Source organism: Gopherus flavomarginatus, chromosome 6, assembly GCF_025201925.1.
Source record: "Gopherus flavomarginatus isolate rGopFla2 chromosome 6, rGopFla2.mat.asm, whole genome shotgun sequence".
Lineage (NCBI taxonomy): Eukaryota > Metazoa > Chordata > Testudines > Testudinidae > Gopherus > Gopherus flavomarginatus.
Window position 1 is genome coordinate 86,396,637 of NC_066622.1, and position 19,188 is coordinate 86,415,824.

The window sequence follows — 19,188 nt, forward strand, 5'->3', positions numbered from 1 at the left end:
ATATAAAGCACTTAAATTCTGGGCATTAGTCCTGTCATAATCAGTGGCACCTGCCAGTACTAATAAAACCAAATATATTACAGTGTTTTGATAGTAAGTGCAAACAATTCCTATTAACATTTAAACTCTAGTATTAATAATTCAGAAGTGATTTACTTCAATCTTAAACTAGACGCAAAATATTTTAGCTTTGAAATATTTATCATATTAAAAAAATGAATACACTAAATTATATATTGATATTATAAACACTATATAAATCTTCTATGTGAAAGAGACTTTAACTTATTTGAACCAGATTCTGCTCTCACTGATACCCTGGGAAAATCCAGAATAACTGCATTAACTTTAGTGGAGTTACTCTGGATTTACACAGATGTGAATGAGATCAGAATCTGGCCCTTGGCATTTCCATAAAATAAAATTATTAATAAATATTTATAATATGGCTTAATTTGTAATTGGATTGCCATGGTGATTATTTAAAAATAATTATGGCATTTTAAAAAGCAACTACTACAGATTATATATTTTAAAATAAAATTATTGTTGCAATGTTTGCAATATACTTATTGAAACAAAGTTACTTCATTTTAACCCCCAGCAATGATCCACGTGTCAACACAGCAGGTATGTACTAAACCAATATTAGCAACACCTCAGAGAATGCAGACTACCAAAGGAATTTGTGCAATTATTGTAATTTCCCCTCTAAAATCCACAAAAATATCCTGTTTTCTTTTGTTACTCAGAATTTGTGTGTTCAATTCTATTCTTGTCTTTTTATAGGCTACACCGAGCCTTCTAATTCAGATCATTTTGAGATCTGTAAGAATTACGTTTAATTGGGAAAAGCTTATTGACAATGTTCTCTATTGTGGAAAGAACATTTCCTCTCCTTCTGATATACTTCCAAGGTTTATTTTATTTTCCAGAGTAAAGTTACTTGTGTAAAACAGGCACATCATTACTTCAGTTTTTAAAATCCTTTTATTTCAGATAAAGCATGCTGCTATATACAGAAAAAAGTGAGGGATAAAACAAGAGCAATACAGAATGAGCAGCACTTTGCCTGAAACTTACAACATGCTTTTAAAAACTCAGTACATGAATTGTCTCATATATTCTTTTTACTTCTAAGCCACCTCTAGCAAAGTGTCACCTAATCCCCTTTTCTTCACAGTCTCACAGTTGCCACATTCCACCTCTATCTTTCTCCCCGAGACAAATTCTGTTTTCAAAGAGAAAACTATAAGCAATGTTGCCAGAAGTGACTCTTAACAATATAGCACATCCAAGAAAAATAAACTTATCACATCTACGGTCTTATCTGAAACATTATTTAAATATTGAAAGAAATTACAAGGACTATGTATTTAGAACTTTTCAGCTAGGCTCAGTAAGTTTTTCTTCCCAACTATCTAGCTCCACTTTGACTTTCTTACATCAGTAACACTCTCTGGAAAGGTATATCTCCACTCAACCCCCAAGAAAATCTGACAATCATTTATCTTGTTGTTCTTTGTATTTAAATAAAATACAATAGCTACATCCTTCCCCCATCAATGCTTTAAAGTTATATTTTATCAGAAGGCAAAAAGAATCACTTTACACTGAAGATCATTTGTAGATTTTTTTTTTGAGAGAGAGAGTGGAGAAATATCAGGCTAGCAACAGAAAACAATAAAGGCAGGCACCCTATCTTATGTCTTTACTGTGTATGTATATATATGATACCCCAAGGTTCTAACTCAGGAAAGCAGTTAATTCTTTAGTGTAATTTTCTATCTTGCACATTTATTTGTTACATGTGGGTTTTTAACTTTTAACATTAAGGATTTGCGCCGATAGGCCGTGATGCCAGTTGCGCAATTTGGCAAAGCGTGGGCTGTTACGTTCCGTTTCAAACCTTTCCCTGTGGCATGGAGAAAGAGAGAGAGAAAGAAAAAGACAGAGAGAGAGAGAGAAAGAAGTGAGAAAGAAAGGGGTTAGGGAACGTGGCCATCACTCCCCTGCTTTATAACTAGGGCAATGGCAATTTATTTGGATTTATGTTACCTCCCAAAATAAAGGCAAACTAGGCTGGGTGATCCTTTTCCAGAGAAATTTTGGAAAGCTTTTTAGATTTGTATTTTTGAGCTGTAATGTAACACAAATTTGTATTCCTTGGTTTCGGTTTTGTTTGACAGGGCTGCTTTTGCTAGAAATTCTCAGCATAATTCTACTGTTTTCCTGCCAGCAGACTCTCAGTATTTTTTCCAGCTGAGCAGGAAGTGAAAGTCAACATTGTACAAGACAAAATCAATGCAAACATTCCTATCCTGTAATATCTAGGTCAGCCTATAGCTTTTCTTATAAGGACCATCGGCTGCAAATTTGAGCAATGTTTCCTCATAGCTATTTTGCTTTTGTTAGAGATTAGGCAAAGAGAACCTGAAATCCTGCAAATGTTGCAAGTATCTCCAGTCATTTGAGTTAAAAACAGAACAACACAGAGGCCAAATCTGTGCGGTGCTGATCACTTGCTTCCAATATCTAAGCATTCCCAACTCTCATCAACTTCAACAGGAGAGAAGGGCACTCAGCACCTCACAGGTGGTGGTCTACTTCTTTCAGGGTTGGCCCTTTTCTGGATACTGTCCTCTGGTTTAGGCCTCAAGTTTTTTAAGTTAAAAATATAAAGAAAGGGGGGTGGAGGAGCAGAGAAGAGAACTTTACAAAACCTACTGGAAATTAAAATGTTCACATGATTTGTGCATGTGTTTGTTTCAAAGCAGACAAGTTCATTTCTCCTGAATGGCTGGTATCCAAACACAAAACCATTGTATTAATGCAGGAGAGTCAGAGAGTGAAACTGATTAGAGAAAAAGAAAATAAACAGACCAGGCTAGTTTCATTCTCCAAGATTTACAAAACACAAAAAAAAACAACAACCCCAAAACAAAAAACAAACAAACAAAAACCCAAACAGAGTAAATAGTGACAAGTACTTTAACTTTTTTAATTCTTCAGTTTCTAACAGCATAATATGATACAAATAACACTTCTAAGGGACTTTGTTAATATATGATTTCTCAAATGCCACTTTATGCTTATAAAAATAAAAGGATTCAGAATACTCCTAGCTGTGATGCTGCAACTTTGAGAGGTATTTTTTCAAAGCAATGTGCAGGGTGCTGTGCAGCTTCAACTGGATTTAATAGGAATCATGAAGTTTAAGAAATCCCTCAATGTTTTGAAGTTATATCCCTCTATCTCCACGTACGGAAGGGTATTAATTCAAGAGATGTCTGTTTTACTGGTGATAGACAAATTACTTATCAAATTTTCAACAAAACATTCATAACAATCCCAATGTAAAGAAAAAGTTTCATAACAAATGGCAATCTTACATCAAAAGTACCTCAAAGTGCCTTTCATTCACTGCCACATGTGCCTGTGTGGCTGCCAGTATAACTTGAACAAAAGAGTCATAAAAAACACTCATTAATATGAAGAGAAACGGGCATTTTGCCATCTGAAAATTCCTGCACATTATAGGCTCTGTTCAGAGCACATGCCAGTATCTGTGACAATAGGCATCAAGTCTAGGGGTGAACACTTGCATTAAAAAAACAGAAAAGTTACGTGTGTTTTCCTTCTTTGAAAATGTCTAAAAGAAAAAGTAGACATGGAGCTGCCACTAAGTTTGACTCAACCCTTATTATTGTTCACACTGAACAAAGCCGATACATAGAGAATAGAGGAAAAGCAAGAGAGAGAAGAGAGCACTCTTGGCAGGCATGACTTTCAAGCAAAATTCTCCATTACATGAGAATTCTGACAGTTTAACATGTCTGTACATGAAACTTTTCCATCAGAGATGGCATCTGACAATATGATATTGAGCTCAAACCAATGGATCGCTAAAGAACTGCAAAGACTTCTGCAGTATTTGTACTTCCAGGGGATCCCTTTGCCTTTGGCTGCCCCAGAAACCCCCACTGTGGATTTCAAACCATGAAAGAGTAACAACGTACAATGATGCAGGCTCTGTCTACAGTAATTTATGCTGCTGGGAGCCTGGGGGTGAAGCTTAGCATAATACGCATTCGTTTATACCTCTGACCTTTTGTAACTAGGACCCTGTAGAGGAGTTTCTGCTGTATTGGGTAAGAGGGCAGAAGAAGAGGGGAGCATACTGTAAATATGTCACTCCCTCCTTCCAGGGCTTCCAAAACTAGATATATGGACACAGGTTGTTCTCTGCATACAGAAGCAGAGAGAAGCATGGGGACGGGGGGAGATAGGAAGAATGTGTGCGTAACTGTCCAAATTACATTCCCTTCAGCATTGGTTAGAAGCACATGAGCACCTTTAAGAGTCTTTGGATAACATTCCCCAGTGACTCATATTCAGTGTCATTAACATTTCCTTATTAAAAAAGATAATGGAAAATGATACATCAGAAGTGCACAATGCTGACAACATAAAATACACAAAGGATAATATCAAGTACTTTAAATTACATCAAATAATGGGCCAATGGGGGCTGTGGGAAGCAGTGTTTGCCAAGGGATCTGCTGGCCGCCGCATCCCGCCGCCCCCATTGGCCTGGAACAGCGAACTGCGCCCAGTGGGAGCCACGATCAGCTGAAACTGCAGATGCGGCAGGTAAACAAACTGGCCCGGCCCGCCAGGGGGGCCGTGGGCCAAAGATTACCGATTCCTGATGCAGAGACTTATGTGTTATTAACCAATTATTCATTTAAAAATTTATCCAATTCCAAGTGTTTTTTTCAATACCCAAGCCTTTCTATATGCACCTTCTATTTATGGACCACAGCTAAAGGTCATGAAGGTCTACATTCTTCCCACAAACTGATGCATGGGAACCAGAATGTAGTTCTAGTGAAGGTACTTCCTGCACACAGTGTTTGTTTGGATACTGCAGGATTTGTTTTAAGTTCCACTGAAGTTAACAGGACTTCAGTACACACTTGCTCAATCGAGACTTATAATGAGATCAACAGGAATTGTGTCTGCACATTTGAAGACAGACTTTAGTGCAAGGCTGGCACAGTCTCAAACTGATATGGGGGCATCTAGCTATGCAACTTTCAATGAAGTTGTGGAACCTGGATGGGAAATACATCCAGTTGAAAATATATCCCTTGGATTTGTATTTTCCTATTGTAAGTAAAAAGATATCTGTTTTGCTCATCAACTCATTATTTGCAACCCTACATTACTAGGTGCAGAAAGATCAAAAGTCCAAAATCTTGCACATAAGCCATTTTGTAATAACACAGTTTAAACACTGAGTCGGCAAAATACTAGACAGATCACAAACTAAACAAGCTGTTTAAAATATTTTTGGCAAGATAGGGATGTGGAATATGTAAATAGAATACATCAGGCTAGGACTCCATACACTCTAGTTCAATCACAAGTTGCTGAACTAGATGTAGAAAGCTTTGGGTAAAATCTATGGCTTGTGTTATGCAGAAGTCAGACTAGACGATCATAACTGTTCTATAATAGCCTTATAGTTTATGAGCCTAGGAATGTGTAAAATCCTTACTAGCAGAACATTTGAAAATGGATATGTACTCTTCTCCAGTAGCAAAAGCAGTCCTGTATCCTCATACTGTGTATTATCTAAAAAAAATTATATTTTTCTGTTTCATGTAAAATATATTCAGGTGATGATTATTCCATGTCTATAATTGGAAACAACTACATTACTATATCATGTCAGCTGAATCAGGTGCCAATCACAGGATCATCCAAATAAATTGCTCATTAAATTTCAACACTACCACCACATCATATATTTTCATCCAGTTACAGAATTAAATGCAGTCACATAGGGCCTGATCCTATGAGCCCAGCGCAAACAGCACTCCCTCTGAAGTCAATGGGAATTCCATGTGCAAAGAGCTTGCAAGATTGAGTACTCATTCCAGGATTTTGTACTGTATTATACCTAACTATCACATTGTTACCTTTTCAATCAAGCACTTCTTGCAGATTTCTAAGCCAACAGCATTTTCATTTTAGTGATTGTTGAGTAAATGTGTTAGAATATTTAAGAAAAAAATCTAGTTTTGTATTTTCATATTAATGCCATTTTAGCGCATTAGGTATTGGTTATCAGTAAGGAGAAGTCCATAATGCCTGCTGGTAGTTGCCTACCTTGATCTCCTCAGGGCTTCTTCATCCGGGTCTTGCACTGCAGAAGTGAAAATGATTCCATTAAAAAAACCTACTAGATGAGGCCCACAATCCGACTCTAGGTTACCAGAAAAGCATAAAAGAAAATACAATCTAAGGGAATAAACATGGCAGCTTTCCACCATTAGATCATACGGAGATATAAAGTGAGCAGGAGCAACTCTGGCTTCAGTGGAATTTATAGGGTTAGAAAGTGGGACAGTGATAAGAGGTTGCAGCTGTACTACTTTCTCAGACATCTACCAGCAGCTGATTCATAGTTTGTCTTGGTTATGTACAAGGACCCAGACCAGGGTTTCTGCTCCTTGGGAAGAGCCTGGAAAAGTGGCAGCTTCACATGTAGAGGGCATGCGGGGGAAATATTGGGTAAATGGTGCCTGCCTCCCAATGATAGAATGAGGGTAGTCATGATGAAGTACCCCAAACTCCCTGCTATCTAGATTAGGAATAAGATGTGAAGTTGGTGCCTGATGGTCAGAAAAAGAATTGCATGGGCAATAAACACAGAACCTCTACCTCCTGTGTCATCTGTGGACTTGGGTCAGGGTCTAGTGTCTAGGTAACATGGCTGCTAGAAAATCATAGGTATGGTACAAATGAGGTTCCATTTTCTGATTTCAGGGTGCCCATTGCATAAAATTATATTACAGCCGATGCTAAGATGATCATTGCTTTCATATGAATTAGCAGTTTTGTAAACCTAGCCCCCTGAGAAGTGAGAATTCCTACTTGATTATACCAATTACATTAGATCGGCGGTTCTCAAACTGTGGGTTGGGACCCTATTTTAATGGAGTTGCTGGGGCTGGCGTTAGACTTCCTGAGGCCCAGGGCCAAAGCCCAATCCCCACCACCTGGGGCCAAAGTGGAAGCCTGAGGGCTTCAGCCCTGGGTGGCGGGGCAGAGGCTATAGTCCTCTGCCTGGAACTGAATCCTTTGGGCTTTGGCTTTGGATCCCCCTGCCAGGGGGCTTGGACTTTGCCCACCCCTCCCCCAGGCAGCAGGACTTGGGGGTGTATGGCTGAGGCTTTGGACCCCCTCCTGGAGTCACGCAGTAATTTTTGTTGTCAGAAGGGGGTCATGGTGCAATGAAGTTTGAGAACCCCTGCATTAGATTGTTGGGGTGGGGGGAACCTAGAGTGGCCCAAAATACTCTAGGATCTTGTTTAGTTAATGATTATTATTAGCACTCATCACAATAAAAGAAGAATAGTACTCGTGGTTGATTAACTAGATTCAGAACTTTGTGAGTTTAGCCCACACTGGGGAGATTTACTGAAGGAAGTGAGTCATCTTTGAGACTCAACAGCCAGTGTATAAAAAAGGAAAGAAAAATACAATTAATCTAAAAACAAATTTGGGGCTTCACTGCTTGACTTACTGTACTCTGTTCCCGTCATCTGGGCGAGGATGCGGAAAGACTTGGACTGCAGATTGGCAGAACGGCGAGTCCAGTCGTCAAGCTCATCCTCAGACTTGTTCTGCGTTTTAAGCACAGCCTGATACACTGGAGAGGCACTATCTATGTGAGGATCTTTAACAGGAAGGCTACTGTAATGCAGAAAGGGGCACATTATAAAACAGCACATGCTGGGGTGGCCCCCCCATCCCACCTCAAGTTGCAGTTTCTACTCCAAAACAACCAACAAAACCAAAAATATTGTTTTTGAAAATACCCATTTGCCTAAGAAATAAAAAAATTACAGTAGATCAAAAACATGTGAATCGAGAACATTTCAGTTCACTTTGTCTTTAACATTCCATATTATTATTATTCAAACCAATATGTTTGCCAGTTTGTCCATGACCCCTAAGCCAACACAGCCACAAGATTGTGGTAGTAATAAATCAATATAAAGCAATAAAGGATGGTCAGCAAGTCAAGATTATGGGACTAATTGAGTATTGTTACCCCTATAATTGTGCATAGTTAGCGCCTCATGTTGTGGAACTAATTAACTGACCCTAGAGTATATTATTGCAGTTGTGGAACTGGACCATTTTACAGTTACACTGAAAAGGAGAAAAAATATTTTGATTGTAAAAAGTTAATTTAGTACAGATGTTTTAATTCTTTCCAGAGGGAGGCTGGTACCAAAACACTGACTCCAACACTTTCGAACATTAAAAAATCTGGATTCCAACTCAAGGCTCAGACACTTCTCTGGTTATTTCATACCTTCATTATTAAACTATACCTAATGTTTATGATCCCTCTGATGACCTTGCACAGACTGTTTAGGAAGAACCTTTCCATTTTGCATACCTAGAGCTCAAACTACAAAAGTTCATGAGACACCCTAAGGCACCAACTGAGTTAACTTCTAATTTGATTTATGATGCAAGTTGGAAGTAATAGTTTTTAATAGTTTTTTCTCATCAAAATAACTTTTGCATAGTGTGCAGTTAAATTTAATATTAATAGAGCTGCAGATACATACACTGATGGTGATATGTGCAGTCATGTCATGCCTTGGCTCCAGGACTCCTCTAAATACAAGATTATTTCTGAAGTGAGTGATTTACATTGTAACTGTATGATCCATGCCTTACAGAGCTTTGAAAGTGGCATGCTTGATGTCATGAAAATTGAGAAATAGCTATTTTAAAAATTAAGGGCCATATTGTCCAAAGAGCTCCCTGCTATAAAGAGCAAGGAATCAGAGCAGCCACCTGTTATAAAACCTTCCTCTAAAGCCCAGGCAGTTGCCCAAACTTCCTACTTGGCAAGATACAATTCTCTAGAGAAGACCCACAAAAAGCAAAAATGGGGGTGTGGGTTGACAATGTGAGAGGAGTCAGGGAAAAGCCAAAGTAATTGGTATGACACTGTGCAGACAATAATATAATTTGCCACAGAAGAAAGCATTGCCAATTACTAGCACTCTCAGCATAGCATAATATAAACCATATTAATGGATTTGTATCTGCAAATAGCATGGGGATGTGTGTGTTTCCTGTCAGAACAGAATCACAGAATCGTACGACTGGAAGGGACCTCGAGAGGTCATCTAGTCCAGTCCCCTGCACTTGTGGCAGGAATAAGTATTATCTAGACCATCCCTGAGAGGTGTTTGTCTAATCTGCTCTTAAAAATCTCCAGTGATAGAGATTCCACAATCTCCCTATGCAATTTATTCCAGTGCTTAACCACTCTGACAAGGGACTTGGAAACACTGTATTTAAATATGCCATGGATCCCTATTTCCTATATAAGCCAGTTTGAAAGAGCACTATAGTGTATATGACCCCCTATGGACCCATCTCTAAAGGAGGTGTTTGTAGCTGTTCCTCCCCTACCCCCAGGATATGCTACCTTCCACCTTTCCTGAGGATCCGACAGAAAGCTAGGAAGCAGTACACTAAGCTTACATTTCCTATTCTTTTGCACTTCTTACACAAAAGGGGAACATTTTTAACATAATGGACTAATTTTTCACTGTTAGACCATGAATTAGATTATGCCCATAAAATGGCTTCTACCAGGGTAAACCCTGCCACAGTGCCCAGAGCTCAGATGGAACATCTGCCCAGTTGGAAGAGTGCAAGAACAGAAATAAGCTATAACCTCACTTTCGGTGTCTACCTTATGTCTTTCTACAGTACCCATCACCATGGTATCTAAGTGCTGACAGGTGTGGGAACAATGGGGGACTAGCTCATCTTGCAAAGGTAGCACTGATTCTGAGCATCCCCTCTGTAGTCTCCACCAGCAGAGTTCCTGTGTGGCTCCAGCTGTAAATTAAAGCTGCATCCTTCCCCCATCCCCACCCCTCTGGAGACCCTGAGAGAAGATAAGGGAGGGACAGCATCAGCCTCCTTTAACTGAATTTTCCATGTGGAACAGTAGGCCTTGCTAAAGCAGGGAGGTATAATTTACACCTTCCACTGAGCCACTAGTGAATCAAACCTTATATCAGAAACAGCCTTAGTATAAGGGCTAATAAAGAAATTTTGTAATGTGAATAGAAAGGAAAGAAATGAAGCCTACATTATAGTCATTCAATTGCCATGTCTCATCCCTCAGACTACTCTCCAAGAGAAATATGAAAATAAAAAATATAAATAACATCGTATCCCTCACAGCAAATGATTTAGTAAAGGTTTCCCATTAGGTGGTAACATTTTCATGTTTCCAACTACACTTTATATGTTCATTTTTCTACTGAGTAAGCAGCATCTTTTGCTTTTTTACTGTAATGGATGACTGGCTGCCTATTATGGGCTAACAAATTATTAACTTTATATCCCCAGACTAACATTTTGATCCTGCCGGAGCTTAAAACACTGCTCTGTTTGATGGCAAATTTCACAGCTGCAGAATGATGGATACTGGATAATAAAACCCAGTTCATGGATGGTACTGCTGACTTCAACTATCAGCTGTGTGTTACTGTGGCAGTACTAGCATTTGGGTCATGGACAGATAGCCAGGTTCATTTTGCTAAATCCCCTACTTACACTGCTTTGCTCTAGTATTATGATGGATATACAAAAAAAAAAGATTAAAACTATAAATATAAAAATGCCCAATAGCTCAGACATGGCTGTGCAGCTGTACAGATTGGGTCTGACATTTCAGAATAGCAATATGTATCAGGGTATATTAATATCTTTATGGCAGACAATAAAGACAGGAAATGGATTCTGGTGAATTAACTTTCCCTCACTGAATGAAGTGCCTCACTCTAAGTCAAACTAGGTTATCTAGTTGAGCAAAACATATTGGAACATTTCCAATTATGACTTTAATGCACCAGACCTTTATCTTTGCTTGAATCGTAATTATACCACAAGTAAGTATTGGGATATATGAGCTAGCAGAAATGGCAGTGTATAATCCAGAGCAACACTGTGGCTGGTTACGGTCTTTCCAAAAGCTTAGATGGGGCACCTGACTCTTTCAGAAGACTTGATAATGGAAATAAAATAAATAAATAAATAAAAAGACTTATCAGTTACTACTATGCCCTTTCTTCATTTGAAAGTTGTTTTCCAAGCGTGTGTGTGCACACAAAATAATCTGCCCAAATAATTTAGGGCATTTTACTATGATTGAATAGAACATCATATCTTTGTTCACATCATTAGGTGGGTCATGCATTCACAGCAAAATTAATTTGCACCAAAATAAGATCTATAGGCAATCAAACCTCTTTGAATAAGGAGTAAAGTGTCTGTGACTTTCTATTAATTATAAGCTATGGCTCAACAAGTGGACTATATACTGAAGTCAGTTCTTACTCAAGTAACAAAACGTTGAGTAAAAGCTAAGTAAGGGCTTCAGGATTTGGTCCTTGATGTAAAAATACAGTTGAATTTCTATGAAGGAGGGTATTTGATCTATACAAATACTGAATGGAAGGCATTTTGATTCCAATTAGTAACAAAAGCAATTACAGAAATTATCAAAGACTTATAAGGAATTGTAAAATAGCCATCCATTTTTGCTCATTATAAAGAAAATCTAGCGTCTGTTATTGTTGCTTAATTCAGTTTACACACTCAAAAGGTTAATTTCAAGTGCCAGTCTTAGCTGGGTGCAACTCTGATGAAGTCACTGAAATTACGTCTGCTTACATCTGGAGTGAATTTGGACAAAAAACTTTAATGACTTGTAAAAGAGGTTTGACTGAAATGTACATGAAACACATGAGTACGTGATCTTATGGGCACCAACTCTTGGTTCTTGGTATATTATGAGTTATAATACAATGACGGGAATGATGGAAAAAGGGCACACAGACAGGGCATTCTCACTCTGCTACCTTGATATCCTGGCAGGAGGGTTTGAATAATTCCAGTATAAATAAATTTATTCAGTATGTTTGAATGATTTTCTTACATTAAACAACATGGGCCTGATGCTGATCTTACTTACCCCAGCTTTAACACCATTGACTGAAATGATTATATCAGAAATTGGCCCGAGACACTGAGTTTATATTTTTATTATTATTCATTGCTACACAAGTGTACACAGTGCTTCAAGGACTTCACATAGCAGAAATCGCCTATTGCATTATTTCTCAAGCTGAACCTACACTCTTGAGAAGTCTGCATCTTCTTACTCTTTTACATACATGGGGCCAAATTCTCTGCAGAGAACTGAATCTAAAGGAAGACTAAAGGATACTACTTATACAGTTATTTTCATATTTAGCAGCAAAATGCTTATTTCAGGCTTGAACAAGCAAGGTGATGAATAGCCTCAACTCCACTGTAGTAAGCTGGAGTTCAGAATAGTCAGCATATCACAGAAGGCACAAGCAGCACCCTGAAGGATCAAGCCAATGACATGATCAAATAAATATAATCCAGTCACTGGCCAGGCCTTTACGTTTGAGATGATCTGATCAGAGAGAAGAGTAGATGGTTTGCTTTAATGCCCAAATTTAAAGCATAGCCTGTAATCTACTGAGGAGAATCTAACATTCACTAAGTAAGAAGTTAGGAAGTTCACAAAAAGTAAGCTGTGCCAACAGGCTGTAGCACTGAGCAAAGCATATTTAAAGAGCTGAGTCTGAGAACTCATAGGATAGAAGCACTACTCTGATCCAGATTAAGATTGGACTGAAGGCTTGTCTACACAGCATGGCAAAGTACTCTACAGAGGTTTAGTTCGTAAAGCACCTAACTGCCCTGAGTAGACCTTGCTGGAGTGCTCTAACGGTATGTCTACACTGCAATTAAAAACCCACAGCTGGCCTGTGCCAGCTGACTTGGGCTCACAGGGCTGTTTAATTGCAGTGTAGACATTTGGGCTCAGGTTGGAGCCAGAGATCTAGGACCATCATGGTGGAAGGGTCCCAGAGCTCGGGCTGCAGCCAAACATCTACATCACAATTAAACAGCCCCTTACCTTAGCCTGAGTCGGCTGGTACGGGCCAGCCACAGGTGTCTAACTGCAGCACAGACATACCCTAAGGCTACATCTACAATATGATATGTCTAAAATACAATACAATACATTGTATACACATACTTGCACTCTGTGTCAGAGAGCTAGCACAAGTATAAACAGCAGTGTAGCTGTGGTAGTGCAGGTAATGGCAGCTGAGGCATGGCTTAGCCACACAGAGTATGTGCCCACTCAGTGTTTTCCCTAGGAATTGAAATTAGGAGGGGGGTTTGAATATACAGGGTGGGTCGGGGCCGATGAAAGGTGAGACCGGGACGGTAAAGGTGGGCTGTATGGCACCACAGTAAAGACTGAAAATGTTTCATGACCATTTTATTAGATTTAACTCATGTTTTAAAATCATCACACAAATTAAAGTTAGCTACTCACGCCTTCTATGAAGCATTACATCATCTTGTTTTTTTGTTATAATTTTGCACAACTTTGTTAATGAACTTCTTGAATGCAATGCTTTCATCTTTGGTGGCTTCTTGTGTGTCTGGTACTTCCATTCCTTCAACTGATATGCTCACTAGTTCATTTACATGACCAGGCAGAAGGCGACTTCTTTCGGAACACAAAATTCTATTCAATGATGAAAAAGAATGCTCAATTGTAGCTGTTGTGACTTGGAGTAGCAAGAGATGTACACCTACTTCTTTCATCCCAGGAAACATAGCACAAAGATTGGGTCTAGCCACTAGTGATGATAAAAAAGAAGTTGAAGCCAAATCTTCATTCATTCATTGTATGATATTCTACTCTGTGTTCAAATTCTCTATTCTGTCCTGAGCACGTGGCAGCCCATTGCTGGTAATGCCTCACTCCACTCAACTGTCAGTGTTTTATAGCACAGAGATCTGTAAAAGCTGTGTAGAGGTTGAATAGAATCTAGAAGTCACTGTTGTAGATTTTTAAGAATCAAGTCTGTGTATTTTTTCAGTTGTCTTAATAAACATTTCCTGTCCTCTTCACTTAAGTATTCAATATAAATGCCTTCATTAGTCAACTTCTGGATTGAAGTCTTTGCTTCTTCCAGTACTTTTTCAATGGACAGCTCTCTGATTGATCCAAATGTAGCTTCTCTTGCTGGATAAAGATCTACTTTGTTGTAGCAGATGCCTGGATGGCATTGTTTAATTACCCAAGTGGTTTCAACAGTAGACTTACAAGAGAGAGAATGGCAATCGTCTTCTCTGAATGTAGTAGCAAAAGTAATCCACCAGCCTCACTACTTAGATCCATCCCATCTTGGTAGATACACTTTCCAAAGCCAGTAATAACTGTTAAGGCAACGGCTTAAGACAACAGCCAAGGATCGCTCATGAGAAAGCTGGCGCGTTTTCCCAGGTTGGACTAATTTGAACTGCAGTCCCAGAGTTTCTTCTATATTTTCCAAAAAGAACGAGGAGTACTTGTGGAACCTTAATGACTACCAAATGTATTTGGGCATAAGCTTCCGTGGGCTAAAACTCACTTTGTCAGATGCATGCAGTGGAAAATACAGTAGGAAGATATATATACACAGAAAACATGAAAAAATGGATGTTGCCATACCAGCTATAATGAGACTAATCAATTAAGGTGCATTCATCAGCCATATATGCAAATGTTTTGAATGTGGTGAGAGAGTTCTTCACTTTTTCAACTGGTGAGTCTTTCACTGTTGTACAACATGCTTCTAGCCAGTCAGTTGAGTTTCTTGCAGAAAGATAGTGAGCATTTGCTGGTCTTGTTCGGAACCAGTGTTCAACTTCAGGATGAACAAGTGACAATGCACTTAACATTTGCCTCTAGTTTGTAGTGTGTGGTATCTCTTGCTTAAATAGAAAGTACGATGCTGCAGCCATGTTTGTTCGCATGAACTGTGTTGTGTCTCCAGCATTCTTAACAGCCTTGTTTACACTCACCGGTGATGTCCTTGGTCAGCTGAGACTCAGAGTTCAGAGGTGATTTCACATGAGTTCACCTCCCAGGTGGGGGACAAGAAGGCACCTTGGTCATTTCTCCAGCTGCTCACTGTTCGCTCTGGCCACTGTTGTTCATTGTGCCACCGTTCACTCCTTTGCTCTGTTGCCATGGCCTGGTGCCATCACCTTCTGCTGCCACCTGCCACTGTCTCTTGAGGTTCCACCCAGCTCTCAGTGATTTCAGCTGAGATCTCAGTGGGGGAACCTTGCTGCTAGTGCAGACTGGGCCATCTCTTCAATAGAAACACTCTCCCACAGCAGATCTAAGCACTTAGACCTGATTATCAGTGATTTCAGCAGTAGTGGTCACTTAACAAAACAAAAGACTATCTATGGAGCCTAATCAGCTCTGTCTTTAAACAGTGGAGAGGGGCAGGTCAAACAGTACTTGTGACTCAGGCAGACCATCAAGCAAAACACCTGTCTCCACCCTCTCTCTTGATGCTCTCAATCAGCACAGGCTAAGTACAGTTCTACTGCCCTTTACTCATACAATAAGAATAACAACATTTCATTCCCCCCCACATTCAAGTGATTTGTAACCCAACCCCAGCCAAAGTCTATCACTTGGGCAACATAGCTCTGTTTGCTGGATACCTAGATATAGTAGGTGTGAATGTAAATACAATCTGGTCCTGCAGCCTTTCCCCCAAGCTCATCACCAGTTGTCAGGGAGAGCTCATTTTGAATTTGCTTACAAATCATAATCTGAAATTATTAAATTGGCCAACATCACTGAAATGAATGCACTGTGACATCATCATAAAAACATCAGCTGTATAAGGAAGCTAATCTGTGTTCATACTTTTCAATCTATTATGCTTTTTTAGATACATGTATTTTATCATACACTTTATATGCTTTAAAAGTGCGTATTAATGTTTCAATTTCAATTCAAATTTCCAAACAATCACTAAATTGCTAACACTGCATGTAAGTAGTTTACAAAACTGGGGGAGGGTGTTGCGGAAATTCGGGGGGGGTGTACCCACTGGTTTCAGGTGGGTTTGTACTTGGCACAGCTAAGCTGTGATTCTGCTGCTGCTGCCCCCATTACCATGGCTACACTAACCAATGTGAGCAAGTGCACATACGTGCACGAAAGCAGGGGAATAATCATGTCTAGCTTGTAGTGTAGATGTAACTTAAAAGGTATCTAATTTGTGTTAACGTAGGTTTGAAAGAGGACTAAGTTAACACAAACTAGGTACCTTTTAGAGCACGCCAGCAGGGTCTTTACAGGGCAGTTAGAGCACAATATGTTAGGATGCTTTATAAGTCACACCCCCATACAGCACTTTGCTGTGTTTGTATACAAGCCCTCAGAAATCACTTTTCAAAGATGAAGGAAATGCTTCAATGCTAGTTCATATAGTGTAGCATCCAGATTAGCTTTCTACCTGAGGTAACAGAGGAGGATTATTTCATGGGCATATTTCCAAAAAGTATCAGTTCACTAAAAAATTGCCTGATACATAAAAATAAATGTCAGTAACTATTTAATTTCTAAAATTTAAAATTTAATATACAAAATGGAAAAAAATTGGAACAAAGCTTCTGCTGATGTCAACTGGCATAGCTCCACTGATTTCACTGGTGCTATAGCTTACATAAAACAACAGAAGGGCTGACTCCTGGCTTTTTATCTAGATATGTTCATTTCCTTTTGTTTCCTTTCCAGTTAAACAGCTATATTTACCTTTATTCTAGTGTTCATCATTTGGACCCTTTATCATGACTCAGACTGCCCGTGTTAGAATTCTCTAAGACTAAGGAATATTTAAATAAGTACACACTTTTCCCCTCCCATTAGAAAATACATTGAATTCTCATCTCCATCTGCACTTAGTGGAATTCTTTCATCTTATCTGGGATTTTCTGGAAGGGGCAGTCTCTCCTTTCTGTGAAGCATCAGGGACTGGCCTCATATAGGAGAAGCATGCTGGACCAGTGATCTGATCCAATATGACAAATTCTTTGTTCTGAACTGCATTTGACAGATCTCATTTAAGAGCCTTCTGTGAAATTACCAGGACTTCACATGCTCAACAGTGAAACTTTATAACTATGAGACCGTCTAAATGGCAGTTTTAAATAGATATGATTTGTATTGTATGACTTCGCATATACAATAAAATGCCTCTAAAATCCATATATATGAAAGAAGTGAACCTTTCTAAAAGAACATACATATACTGTACTTCTTTCATTGTGTTCAGCTAGTTGGAAATATGGATCTACTTACGCCAATGGAGATTCACTGTGAGTCATATGGTCAAAACCCAACAAAAGGCATTGTGTGGGATCCATCATTATGGAGCATTGGGATGTGCACAACAGAGTAATGTTAATATTAGAAATTAGTGAAGAAAAGGATTGAATAAAGAGAAAAGAAAAGAAATTATCAGTAAAAGGGAGCACAAAGAGATACATAAAAATGTTAGCACTTTGAACAAGCTCATTGGTTATCACCTCAATATCAACTATGTTAAAGTTTCAGCACACATTTCTCTTTCCCATACCCATGAAAAGATTAAAAGTTTTCTATTCCAGATAGAATAGAATGTCTAACAAGAGAAACATGGGGTTATGTGCATCCCACGTCTAACTCCAATAAAGGCAGTGGAGTTATACCATAGATGAATTTGTTTGATAATATTTAAAGAATCCCACAAGTAAATCAAATAATCCATCAAGACCAAAGCCGCAATCCTGCAACCTACGTGGGCCGGCACCTGCACCATACAAATCTACATTGACTTTAATGGTAAACGGCACAGGCATATGGTTTAGGCCCTTAATTTGTTCTGGTTTGCACCATGCATCCTCTCTCCCTAACCCCTTCCTTCCACATTAACAGTTGCCACAAAAGTCATGTTGTATCTGGAAAAAAAATCAGGCCTTGATTTGCCTCCCACTTAATGGATTTATACCAGTGTGAAGCCAGGTTAACTACAGTTGGATTACTCTTCATTTACTCCAGTTTGAGAGAGAAATGAGAAGGTTACGGATGACAAAAGGTTTATTAAGGGTTTACAAGTATACCACTTAAAAGGCGTATATTTCTTCCAATAAATCAACATGTTTCTTTTGGGGCTCTCATGGTTGCTGCATAAATATTTGCTTAGATAAATCTGAAAATGCATATTGGCAAGTGTAATACAAGTTCTTAAGGAAAGTAATTACAGCATATATTAGGCTGTACCTTGCAGTCCTTGCTGAGGCATGACTTGAAACTGCATGAATGAAGACTGCAGGATCAGGCCCATGGAGAATATGCTTTAGGAGTTTTTTTCACAATATCAAGGTGAATTACATGTTCATTATATTGAAGACCAAGGGCTTGTCAACTGACTATTAGATCTGGATATGGATCTACTTACAGCCGGTTTTGAGTCATGGCTACAAACAACATTTCTTAAACCAGAAAATGTGATTATATTACATTTTCCCTAGAAATGGCAAAAGAGGTTTATTAAAAAAAATCTAGCTCAATCTGGAATTCAAGTTTTTTACAGGATAAAACTAAGAAGTTATTTTCTTTTAACTTATTTTGAGTTCAGTCTGAAATAAGAACAATTTTCAGGAAAAAATAGCATTTCCCTCGTAGGATAATATAGAATTCTGAGGTTGATAGAAACTAAATTGGACGAAAAGAGAATTATTAAGTGCTATTGAGAGAGCTAAGGATTCTGAAACAGCATTCAGGGTCCTTGATTACTCCATATTTAATCTAGTTGTATAACATTTTTGTATAAAAGACATGCATTTTAGGCCCTTCATATTGGATTAAATTTCAGTATTTTTAGCGAGGCTGTTTATATATTTTCTTTACTGGTTGTCATGCACCATCATGAACCTTCTCGTTGCTGAAAAGCAGTTATACTGTGCAGCACTGCAAAAGTGAAAAGTATGTATTTGGATAAACAGAGTATCTTGTCTGTCGTCACCACTTTCTTTATACACAAACCTCTATCTGTCTGCTAAAGACAACAAAAGAGAGGGGTCATAATCACTCTACACTGGTTTAAATCAGCAGTTGGGAGAAATTATTACTTTTTAGTGATGCATGCAGTATTGCAGAAACATCATTTTTAACTT

At 38.7% G+C, this 19,188-nt stretch overlaps 1 protein-coding gene across 8 annotated transcripts in view; it reads right to left on the minus strand.

Annotated features, from left to right (window-relative positions):
* The window catches only part of LDB3 (LIM domain binding 3), a 211,061-nt gene that overhangs the window by 68,849 nt on the left and 123,024 nt on the right, over nucleotides 1-19,188 (minus strand). For 6 of the 8 annotated variants that reach the window (XM_050958590.1, XM_050958589.1, XM_050958595.1 and 3 more), the window contains 3 exons: nucleotides 17,333-17,347; nucleotides 7,598-7,767; nucleotides 6,178-6,214 (listed from right to left, as the gene is read on the minus strand). In XM_050958590.1, coding sequence (XP_050814547.1) covers nucleotides 6,178-6,214; nucleotides 7,598-7,767; nucleotides 17,333-17,347 — 222 coding nt within the window. Of the gene's footprint in view, nucleotides 1-971; nucleotides 1,916-6,177; nucleotides 6,215-7,597; nucleotides 7,768-17,332; nucleotides 17,348-19,188 lie in introns of those variants that run through there. The other 2 variants (XM_050958596.1, XM_050958591.1) reach the window with 2 other exon arrangements.